Here is an 11,911-nt window from a genome sequence, read left to right as displayed (position 1 = left end):
ATTAGGTGATCACCGTTTAAGACATCATGCGTAAAAATGGTTAGATTATTTAACATTTTTAGAGGAATATTAAGAGTCAGCAATTTTTGTGATTTGTAGTCATCAAATAGCTATTAATTATAATTTTAATGGTGTGAGATTGGTGTAAAATTTTATCTAATGACTCACTTTTTTTTTTGTTGGTTACATGGTGGCCAGAATTTAACAAATTTGCTGAGCCCTAGATTTTTTCATTTCAACTTATTTTTATCTATAATTTCATTAATTTGTGTCAATTTAATTACATGTAAATAACTATTTTTTTTCCTTTTAATAAGAAGAGAAGAAGTCTTCGAAACATTAAAAAATCCAAAACGACCAACCGTTTTTACTTTTCTAAAATTTTCTTTTTTTTTTCCTTCTCTTTTCACTGTGTCTGAACATTGAACGAAACAACACGCGCTTAGTTCTCTTTCTCTCTCTAGCACTTTACTATCTCCTCGCCGTAGTAGCTTCGAGATCGGAAAATGGCCAAACCGAGTGCCGACGATGGCGAGCTCCGGCGGGCATGCACGACGGCGATTGAGGATCCTCACCAGAAGATCGTGATGGCGATCAGAGTAGCAAAATCCCACGGGATCTTGGGAAAATCTTCCAAGCTTGGCCGTCAGATGGCGAAGCCAAGGGTTCTTGCTCTCTCCAGTAATTACTTCTTCACTTCACTGCTTTCCTTTTACTCTTAGATTTAACTATACAAACCTTGATTCAAAATACTTTGCTCTTTTTCTTTTCCCTTCAAAATTATTCATGTATGCTTTCTTCAACTTGCAGCAATCATGCTTGCTGCTCTGACTTTAGAGGGGGGGGGGGTTGGGAATAATTATCTTACTTGTCTAAGACTTCGCTGTTGTTTTAAGCTTTCAAAATAGGAGTTCAGGTCCGAAATCGAGTTCAAAATTTAGGAGTAAACTCCTGCGAGTTTGCGAGTTGTGCCTTACTATTCATGTGTCGTTAGGCTCCACGAGCTTAGGTGAAATCTCGAATTTGATTACATTCAGAATGTGTTGGAGTTTGGCTATTCTGGCTTGAGCTTCTTTGACCGTTAAAAAGACTCGAATCCTCAAATTCTGACATGTTACTTGAGTGGACTAAGCGTTGAACTAGTTGAATAAAACTTAGAGTTGATTGAACATTGACTATTTATGACCACATTTTGTGGCTTGGATTTAGTTCTGTAAGAATTAAGAGGATTGAGGATTTTATGTTGCGTTAGCTTAGTTTGAAGTTTGCATAAATGGTTTTGATGAAATGATAGGATAGAACAAGTGATTGTGTATGTACATTTAGTTGTGTTGCTCCCGTTAGGATTTGTTAGATTTCTATGTGTTGTTTGTGACAGCATGCTATTTCCTGCAGTGCAATCAAAAGGTCAGAGGACAACAGCATTTCTTCATGTTTTGAAGTATTCTACGGGAGGAGTTCTTGAGGTATTTGTTCTTCTGAAGCTGTTACAAATACATATATTCTCATGTTTAGCTACCTATATTCCCGTATTAGGTTAGGTGTAGCCGTGTAGGTTATTTATTGTAGGTTATGAGATCATGATCACTACTTCATGATGAAACTTTAGGGAACAAAAATGTTGTAATTTTATCACTTTGGTGAAACTTGAAATCATTTCCAACACTATGGAGGAGTGATTATTCAACAATGTAAACAAGTGTAAAAACCGTTAAACCTAAAATAAGTTGTTGGGGCACAAGGCACAATTATCTTATCTGTAAGAGTAAGAACTGCAAAGTTCACTTTCGCAAAACTTCTGTCTGACTCATTTATGTGAAGAATATGTTCCCCGTAATGCTACAAGCCTGTTATGGAGGTTTTATTATATTTTACTATTGTCAATAAAAGTTTATGTACTTGCAGCCTGCAAAACTATACAAGCTGAAGTACCTCTCAAAAGTGGAAGTTTTGACAAATGACCCCAGTGGATGTACATTTACGCTGGTAAAATTTAAAATTTCCAAAATGGACCAGATCTTTATGTTCTAATTAGAAACATTGTTCTTAGTTATAAGCATAAAAGCAACATCAGAGCCACCGTAACGAATGTATGTTTTTGTAGGGATTTGATAACCTCAGAAGCCAGAGCGTGGCTCCTCCTCAGTGGACAATGCGCAATATTGATGACAGGTACTACCTTTGAGAGAAATGAGGACTTAAACATGGATTATTTAGTGCTTGGGATATGTTTTAGGAAATGGACGTTTTCTCATTGGTTCTCTACTTTTCTTGTAGGAATCGCCTCCTCCTTCGCATCTTGAACACATGCAAAGATGTTTTGGGTCGCCTCCCTAAGGTTGTTGGTATAGATGTTGTTGAGATGGCTCTTTGGGCTAAGGTACATCTGATGATGATCTACTATCCAAATCGAAGTGCTTGCTTGACTCTATTCCATGAGTACTTTTTTGCTTCATTGGCTTGGTTACTGTATATTCTGTTTTACAATTCGTGTAGTGATTGATTGCAGTTAATTATTGTAGACAATCTGTTTATCTATTTTTTCAATTTTGCAAAATGTGAAATAGGAAAATACACCCACGGCTCCTGCTCAGGGTAAAGTTCGAGATGGTGTTCCTGTTGCTTCTGCTGTTTCCGAGACGGAATTGAAAGTCAATGTCGAAAAGGAACTTGTCTCCCAGGCAGAGGAAGAGGACATGGAGGCTCTTTTGGGAACGTAGGTGCTATTCTTCTTTGTCTTAAATGTTCAATTGAAGTTAAATATGATGTGTAAGATTATCGAAAAAGTGTTGGCCTCTGTTTTCGTGTATTGTGACAAAAAAATTGTATGTCGGTGGATCCATGTAATTCAGTTTTATTAATTAAATTACATCTTCCACAATGGCAATGCAGTTATGTCATAGGTGTTGGTGAAGCTGAGGCATTTTCTGAAAGGTTGAAGAGAGAGCTTCAAGCTCTAGAAGCAGCAAACGTGCATGCCATTTTAGAAAGTGAACCTTTGATGGATGGGGTAATAATGTCATTTTCCATGTTTTATAGTAGCTCACTTCTCTGATCTATGAGTTCAATTGGCCAAACCTAGGTTGTCTAAACCATCACTTCAACTAGCAGTTTGACAGGCTTCAAAGTGTACTTTTTTGTTATTAATAACACTTTGGATTCTTGACTTCTGAACAAAGTTTAGCCAGCTTCTCTGATTATGCCTGATTAAAAAATTCAAATTGTGCTGACATTATAAGTTGTAACAAGATCTAATTATTGTCGCTTAATCTGTTAGAGCTGCTGTGATATGATCATTGATAATTGATCAGTGATAACACTGGTCAGAAAATGCAATTCATTGTCACAAATCTCCATGTTTCTGATTCATCATTTCCAATAATTATGTTATGTTTATGTGAAGGGGTTCTACTTCATACTAATTTTTGCCTTGCAGGTGATGCAAGGACTTGAGTCAGCAACAAATTGTGTGGATGACATGGATGAATGGTTAAACATATTTAACGTGAAACTCCGGCACATGAGAGAAGACATTGAATCAGTAAGGGCTTGTACCCTTCAAGTTTCAAATAGTTTTCCTAACCTCAAGTTATTTTGTGATTGTAAAGTAGTGCTTGCTGAAGTCATGGTTCATTTGTTTAGTTTTCTTTGTCCCTTTGTTAATGCAAGGCGGCTTACGGTAAAAGTGATTCTACAACAATAATCTTCTGTATAATTGGAAAAGCTGAAATTTAACTCTTCTGGAAGGTTACTCTCTTCAGCTTCTACAAAATTAAAAAATATAAATAATTTTTTTTTCCTGCTTACAATAAAGCAAACATGCTAATGATTTTAGTTATTTTATCTTTAGTGTTGTATGAGTAGCTCATATTTATGTCTATCTTAAAAATCAGTTTCAAGGGTATTCATTAGGTTATGTAGTGGCAATAAATTCCATTTCAGAAGTTCTTAAAAGGTACTGATATCTTTACTTTCTCTTAATAACTTATCTGATGTCCAGATAGAATCCCGCAATAACAAATTGGTAATGCAATCGGTAAACAACAAGTCTCTCATTGAGGAGCTCGATAAGCTTCTTGAAGGATTGAATGTCCCTCCAGAGGTATGTCTTAAATAGTTGAACTATATTATACGTCAAGTCTGATGAACTTCGTTATCATGTGTTTATTTGTTGGATGCAGTATGCATCAAGTTTGACAGGAGGTTCATTTGATGAAGCTAGAATGCTTCAGAATGTAGAAGCATGTGAATGGTTGACTGGTGCCTTGCGTGGTCTTGAAGCGCCTAATCTAGACCCTGCATATGCAAATATGAGAGCTGTAAGTCCTCTCTCTTACTTTTCTTTTGTCAAAATAAGTCTGTCATTGTTTAACCTTTTGGGAAACAGAATTATTGTGGGATATGAATGCTTGTTTGTTATTTTTCAGCAAGGTATTATGTGCAAACTTAGGCTTAGGTATAGTTTTAGTACCTGTAAATATAGGTCATTTTGATTTTTGTTTTTTAAACCCCGGTCCATCTAGATTTTGGTTCTTATAAATATTTTAAGAGTATGTTAAACCTTAAAAATATGAAACTTTGTTTGTTTTATTATAAATATTTTCTAAATCTTCTTTGACTTAACATTATCATTCAACACAAAATCCAAGTGATAAGGGCCGAAAATCTAATTTTAAAAAAGAGACCAAAACCAAAGTAACTCGTATTTATAGGGATCAAAAACATATTTAAGGCGACAAACTTATCAATACAAAATCCAAGTGATAAGGGCCGAAAATCTAATATTAAAAAAAGAGACCAAAACCAAAGTAACTCATATTTATAGGGATAAAAAACATATTTAAGGCGACAAACTTATGAAGGTAACAAATGTGTGATTTTTGTTCATTGCTGACTACCATTTTGATTGGATAGAATCTCTATGAGAGCACTAGGAATTTGGTATCCCAAAGCAAAGAGCGAGTACTCTTGTTTTGTAGCAGACCTAAAAATCATCTACTTTGTGGTGGTTCATGCTACCTAATACAGGTTAAAGAGAAGCGTGCAGAACTTGAAAAATTAAAAACTACTTTTGTTAGGAGAGCATCAGAATTCTTGAGGAATTACTTTGCTAGTTTGGTGGATTTCATGATAAGTGATAAAAGCTACTTCTCTCAGGTATTCTTGTAAATTCCTTATAGAACTAAACTTTCGGATTCTTCGGCAACTTTTGTTTTTAAAATCTCTGTCTGCTTTCTCAAAACAGCGAGGACAGTTGAAGAGGCCTGATCATGCGGATTTGCGGTACAAATGCAGGACATATGCACGTCTCTTGCAACACTTAAAGGTTAAATTGTGGACGACTTGTGATATTTTGTCTATGCGTATTTGCTGAGTCTTTTTTAATGCTTTCTCCCTGAAATATCTTTTTATGAACTTGCAGAGTCTTGACAAGAATTGCTTGGGTCCATTGAGAAAAGCTTATTGCAGTTCTCTAAACTTGCTACTTCGCCGAGAGGTCTGTTATAAACCACATTGCTTTATGTTTCTTAATTGCCTGGCATTAACATTCTTGATATGGCTTGCTCTTTTATCGTTGTTTTACAAGTTAGCACTATGTATTATAGAAGCTACTACATTCCGTAAACAGTAATTGTCCTGTTATTAATATGCACATGGGTTAAGTAAAACATCAATACTAGAGTATGTTGAAAAAAAAAAATAGTCATTGTTGTTTAGAGTTTATCAATAGATGGTTATTTGTGGAAAAAATAAAATCTAATTAACGTGACCACTTAGATTTAATATAATAATAAAGATGGAAAGGGAAACAAAAAGAAAAAAAGAAAGGAAGGAAAAGAAAAAGAAAAGAAAAGGAATGCCAAAGTCGGACCATTTTATGAGATCCCCTTAAGAGATTAAGTTTATCCATTTAAATATGAATTTGTATTTAAACTGTTTTTTTATGCTTTGATATGCATATAGAGTCTGAAGTTCATGCATTCTTTTGCAGGCTCGTGAATTTGCAAATGAACTTCGTGCTAGTACTAAAGCATCTAGGAACCCCACGGTTTGGCTTGAAGGTTCTACAGGTTCTGGTCAGAATGTCAACGCCACTGACACTTCAACAGTCTCTGATGCTTACGCAAAGATGCTAACAATTTTTATCCCACTTCTGGTGGATGAGGTAATTGATATTTTTTCATTTTCAAAAATATTGTTTATAATCTTTCGAATCTATAGTTCTTCATTGTTCTTAAACTGCAGAGTTCATTTTTTGCACACTTCATGTGCTTTGAAGTTCCTACGCTTGTTCCTCCAGGAGGTGTTGTTAATGGTAATAAACCTGAATATGATGACGATGATGATTTGGGAATTATGGACATTGATGACAATGATAGTAAATCTGGTATGCGTTCTGGACTTTCTTAGCATAGCCTTCCTGTACTTTGTAGTTATATTTCATAAATTTTAGTTTGATTTTCTTCTTTCATTTTCCCCCAAAATTTGACAATTTCTCTGTTTTCTAGGTAAAAATTCTGCCGAGCTTGCAGCTTTAAACGAATCACTTCAGGATTTGCTTGATGGAATTCAAGTATGTCTCGAACATACTCTATATCAATTAGGATGTTTATTGTGCTTCTGATATTGTGAGACTAAGGGATCTAGAATCACTTAATATTACATTATAATCATGTCGAAAGAAACACAAGTAGTAGTTTGCCCTTGTGATAATCATGATGTATATTGATCTCTCAGTCTCTAACATAGTATTTTTATGATTTCAGGAAGACTTCTACGCGGTTGTAGATTGGGCATACAAGATTGATCCCTTGCGCTGCATATCAATGCATGGAATAACGGAACGATATCTTTCCAGTCAGAAAGCCGATGCAGCAGGATTTGTACGCCTTTTGCTTGGTGACCTAGAGGCTCGTATATCTATGCAGTTTGGCCGTGTATGTGACAAAATTCATGAAGACGACCAATTTTACCACATACATTTAAAATATTGATGTTCTGAAAAATAAAATCATTTTTTTGGAAATATATTTTTGCAGTTTGTTGATGAAGCTTGCCATCAAATTGAAAGGAATGAACGCAATGTTCGCCAAGTTGGTGTCCTATCCTACATTCCCAGGTAAAATGGATTCTTGTATTTATCTTTATATGTATGATTAGGATTTTGTTGACTTTGATGTGAGGATTTAGATTGTAAATATTTTTAGTGATCCTAAATTCTAGCTAGCATCTTTAATATTTTTTTCATATTGCATCTTATAATATTTAAACAAGTGTGAGCGAGGGGTGCATGTTTCCACTTGCATGAAAATCACGCATTAATGTCAATATTAGTTGGTGACTAGTAAAACATACTTACCATAGTGTTGTACTCCATCAACCTAGTAGATTGACATGCACGAAATGGAAGTGCTGATCAATCCACATTTTTTACTTGGGGAGTACTAGGTAAACAATGACCATCTTGAACAACATGAACAACCACCAATCAAATAAAAACACACTACACCTCCAAATTAACTATCTAAATCTTAATATTAAAATAACCATCCGTACACCTAGTGAAATGAACATCCGATATATCTATTGTTCACGTTGTTTAGTATTTTCATTATCTACGTATACTTTTCTTTTTTACTTTTAGGTATAAACTAAAATTATTGCTTAAAATTATCTCCTTTCATATTTTTTTTCTTTCTATTTTATCTCTTAACTTTCTCTAAATTGTGGATTAAAAAAAAAAAAAGAAGAGAGAGAATTTGGACATCAAAAGGTTGGTATAATTCGATTGTGAGATTGGTTGAGGTGTTTCTACTTTATCCTCACTACATGATATAATGGTTTTGTCTAGGCAGCAGTCAGAAGTTTTAGCTGTCATTCGTAAGCTATTTACCGTAGTAGTGTATTTTCTATATATCTTAACTCCAAAATCTTTAATTATGATTGATATTAAGTGGTTTTTCATTGTGTTGTATAGATTTGCAACCCTGGCAACTCGGATGGAGCAGTATATTCAGGGGCAGTCTAGGGATTTGGTAGACCAGGCATACACAAAATTTGTAAGCGATTTGCTAAAAACTTTGTATAGTTTTATGATGTCCGATTCAATTTTCTGCGGAAGTTCTAGTTAAGGATTACTTTCAAGCACCTGCTCTTCACAGATGATTAGGTTAATTGCCCAGTTTTAAATGTTCACTTGGATTAAGAAAATAATTAAAAGTGTATTGAAGTTACAAGAAGTTAAAATTATCTGAATAAATTACCCATAATTATTTTTTCTACTTATTATCTCCCTTCCATTATATCCTTGTTTCACTTGATTGATTAGTGGTATACCTAGAGGGGAAAAAAAAATTAATGTTATCTAAATTTTCTAATTTGTCTTGAAAATCCAGTGTAGCACATGTCCTAACCTTTGTTTGCATACAATGGTGGAAATGTTACTTGACAGGTTAGCATAATGTTTGCGACTTTGGAAAAAATAGCACAAACAGATCCAAAGTATGCTGATATTTTTCTCTTAGAGAACTATGCCGCCTTTCAAAATAGGCAAGTTTTTCATTTCCCTGTGCCAAGAAGCAGCTTTCATACTTTGTTTTATTTTCAACTTGTTGATGATGTTGATTTTATTAAAGAAATCCAAATGCCACATTTCAAACATTTTGTTTGTTCATTTTATACAGTTTGTATGACCTTGCCAACATTGTGCCTACTTTGGCCAAGTTTTATCACCAGGCTAGTGAAGCCTATGAACAAGCTTGTACGCGCCATATTAGCATGATAATCTATTATGTGAGTAACTTGTTTTCTATTTTCTACCATTTTCTATACCATGCTTGAGTTGGTGATCCAACTCATTATTTCTCCTTTCTTCTTTCCCTTTGAATTAGCAATTCGAGCGACTTTTTCAATTTCATCGGAGGATTGAGGACTTGATGTTCACAGTTGCACCTGAGGAGGTTAGTGTTTACAGTTCTTTTTTGTTAATCTTTCATAATCTAATGCCGTAAAGCAACTTCAGCTGTCTTGAATTCTTGCATGTATTTTGCTCATCATGGAGTTTGCTCATGTAACTGTATAGTCACTAATCACTTTTTAAATTTTCATTGAGCTTGCCCAAGTATGTTAGTTACACACTCCATCCATGAATGTGCCCTTTAAGGTTGTAACTCGAGTTGATAAATCATTAAATTGGTTCAAATGCCGAAAAAATTTAGTTTATGTTGACTATATTTTTCCTTGCCTCTTTCCATTATATTAGTTTTATTACTGTATACTTAACTGGGGTAATAGCTATAAGGATAAAACTGGAAAAAATGTACTCTTCATAGATATTCACAAATGACAAATAATCTTGAGAGAAATTATTTTTTGCTGAAAAGACACTTATTCAAAGCATTATATTTGTGTATATTTGTCCTTACATCTTGGTTATCTGGATTTAATAGTTAGCAGACTTTACACTGAAATCATGAAGATTTTGCCTTTTAAAATTCATAAAAATCTTATGTTCTTTTGTTAAAAAAAAAATGGCAACAATTTCAGATTCCTTTCCAACTCGGGCTATCAAAGATGGATCTTCGAAAGATGTTAAAATCCAGTTTATCGGGGGTAAGGTGATTCTTAATCTTCCATTTAAGCACCTTTCGGCTCGCATATACTTAACCTGTGAATCATTTTTCCTGTTCTATTTAGGTTGACAAGTCCATTGCTGCAATGTACAAGAAATTGCAGAAGAACTTGACTTCAGAAGAACTATTACCCTCCTTATGGGATAAATGCAAGGTAATGGAGCAAATACTTATAGTAAGAAAAGACCTATTATATGTAGGAAACAGCCCAAATTATAATTGGCCAACAATGCCCAAATTAATGGAGTAAATATTTCAATACCAAATTTGAAACTGCTTTAGTTTGGATGACACAATGTATAGCAAATTAGCAAAGATCAGATAGAGTTAACTTTTTATGTTGTGTATATATTTCTTTTACAATAACTTGTAATCAAATTCTCTCACAGAAACAAAATTAGTTAACTTTCACAACAGAAAAAGGAAATACCTTTATATACATGATAGTTCATAGAAAGCCTCTGGAAAGATTTTAGTACTAAGAACATCATGTATGCAAGTGAACAATTTTCTTACTACTTCCTCAAAATTATTGCAGAAGGAATTTGTTGACAAGTACGAAAGTTTTGCACAACTTGTGGCTAAGATTTACCCTAATGAGAATATCCCTTCGGTAACAGAGATGAGAGAACTTTTAGCCTCCATGTAAAGGTGTGTGTAATGTATATATATTGCTATGTTGCCATCTTATTTTGAGTTGCAATGTGTCATTTCAACCATTTTATTTAATTTTATTTATTCAATAAGTGATTATTTTTTGTAGTTCTAATTTATATTGAAGCAAGCATTTTAATGCATCATCAAGAGAATGGTATGAATGAATATCTTTGCTAAGTGGCCAACGTAATTACCATTCCTTAGCATCTAATGCTTCTTTAAACTAGCTTATTTTATGATATATGTTATTATGCTAAGAAAAATTTATTTCGTGCAATGCATCAGTTCAAGAAGCTAGTTAGAATTACTTATCATCACTTAATATAATAATATAAGTTTTTTCATAGACGGTGAGTAAGCTATGTATTAATCCGAACATGGTAGATATCAGTTGTTGAGTTCTAGACATAATATGGCTTAATGCAACTTATTAGTACTAATTTAATCATTTTTTAACATTGTTAACACGATCTTAAGTGAGAGTATGGATGAATATGAAATTATCCTAAGTTTGTGTAATTCAACTCCTGCCAAATATCGAATCTTTATGTTTCTCCAAGATATGATGGATTAAATTCATGTCTATCTGTTTATATATATATATATATATATATATATATATATATATATATATATATATATATAACATTACCAATAATAATTTTAGTTTGACTTTTTCCTAGTTGCCCCGTTCCCACGTGAAGTCGCCACCGTTGTTAGATAATTTATATTTATCAATATAATTCAAACATATATAGCGACGAATAGAATAAATTTAATGTTGTTAACTAACTTAAAATATGCAAGCAAAAGTTGTGTTAGCAGACTCCAATACTCCTATAAGCTAAACTCGTTTTATTATTGTTATTTTCGTATAAATTAAATTATGTAGTTGATTTCGTTGTTAGTACATGATTAATCATGTGATTATGTGAAAAGTGGTGATTGACAGCACACATTTGCGTACATGATTAGATTTATGCTACTCAAAGATTATATTCTTCCAAAGATTTGGTAGGTAAAAGCAATCCATTAGACTATGCACCCCCAAGAGAACTTTATTAAAAAAGTGTTAATTTTAAATATTTAAGTACTACGATCACTGTTAAACACCTTTATATTAGACTTCAATCATATTAGATCTATATTAAAATTAACCACTATTATAAAATATATATTAAAAATAAATTAAATTATATATATATTTATACACGAATACATTATAATTGATTTTAGTGATTGATTTTAGTATGTAAATAATATTTTTGATTTGACAAAAGATTAAAAATAAAATAACTAGGCAACAGGTACTTTTTTAAATTTTTCTTATGGTTATTTTGTTTCTTTTATTAATAAAGATTAAATTATAGACTTTTTAATCCTAAAAATTTTGATATTATACCATAAAATTACTTCTCTAAAGTTTAAACTTAGCTTATAACAGAAAGGAATATATTAATGTGTACAAGAGTGGATTGGGAAAAAATATGGAAAATATTATGCCAATTTATGCTTCAAAAATTAACGTTAATTTTTATATCTTGCTATAATCCATAATATCTGATACAGATACGAGGTTGTTGGTCTTAGAAATCAATCAGATTACTAGCTTCGTTGGATTA

The 11,911-nt window shown here is 33.0% G+C and overlaps 1 protein-coding gene across 1 annotated transcript; it reads left to right on the top strand.

Annotated features, from left to right (window-relative positions):
• Positions 1-374: 374 nt before the first annotated feature.
• LOC107605717 (exocyst complex component SEC3A) lies at positions 375-10,466 on the top strand. Its single transcript, XM_016307684.3, has 25 exons — positions 375-681; positions 1,396-1,466; positions 1,906-1,986; positions 2,105-2,172; positions 2,278-2,380; positions 2,568-2,716; positions 2,893-3,010; positions 3,437-3,541; positions 4,001-4,102; positions 4,182-4,319; positions 5,029-5,157; positions 5,246-5,326; positions 5,423-5,497; positions 5,993-6,166; positions 6,247-6,388; positions 6,510-6,574; positions 6,768-6,938; positions 7,041-7,120; positions 7,979-8,060; positions 8,453-8,550; positions 8,685-8,793; positions 8,892-8,960; positions 9,547-9,612; positions 9,697-9,786; positions 10,171-10,466. The coding sequence occupies exons 1-25, from the start codon at positions 507-509 to the stop codon at positions 10,279-10,281; spliced, it is 2,652 nt and encodes an 883-aa protein (XP_016163170.1). The 5' UTR covers positions 375-506; the 3' UTR covers positions 10,282-10,466.
• Positions 10,467-11,911: the final 1,445 nt, after the last annotated feature.

The sequence above is a fragment of the Arachis ipaensis genome, chromosome B6 (assembly GCF_059453495.1).
Source record: "Arachis ipaensis isolate K30076 ecotype BB chromosome B6, ASM5945349v1, whole genome shotgun sequence".
Taxonomy (NCBI): Eukaryota; Viridiplantae; Streptophyta; class Magnoliopsida; order Fabales; family Fabaceae; genus Arachis; species Arachis ipaensis.
Note: the sequence above shows the minus strand (reverse complement) of the source record. Positions and strands in the feature narration are given on the sequence as shown.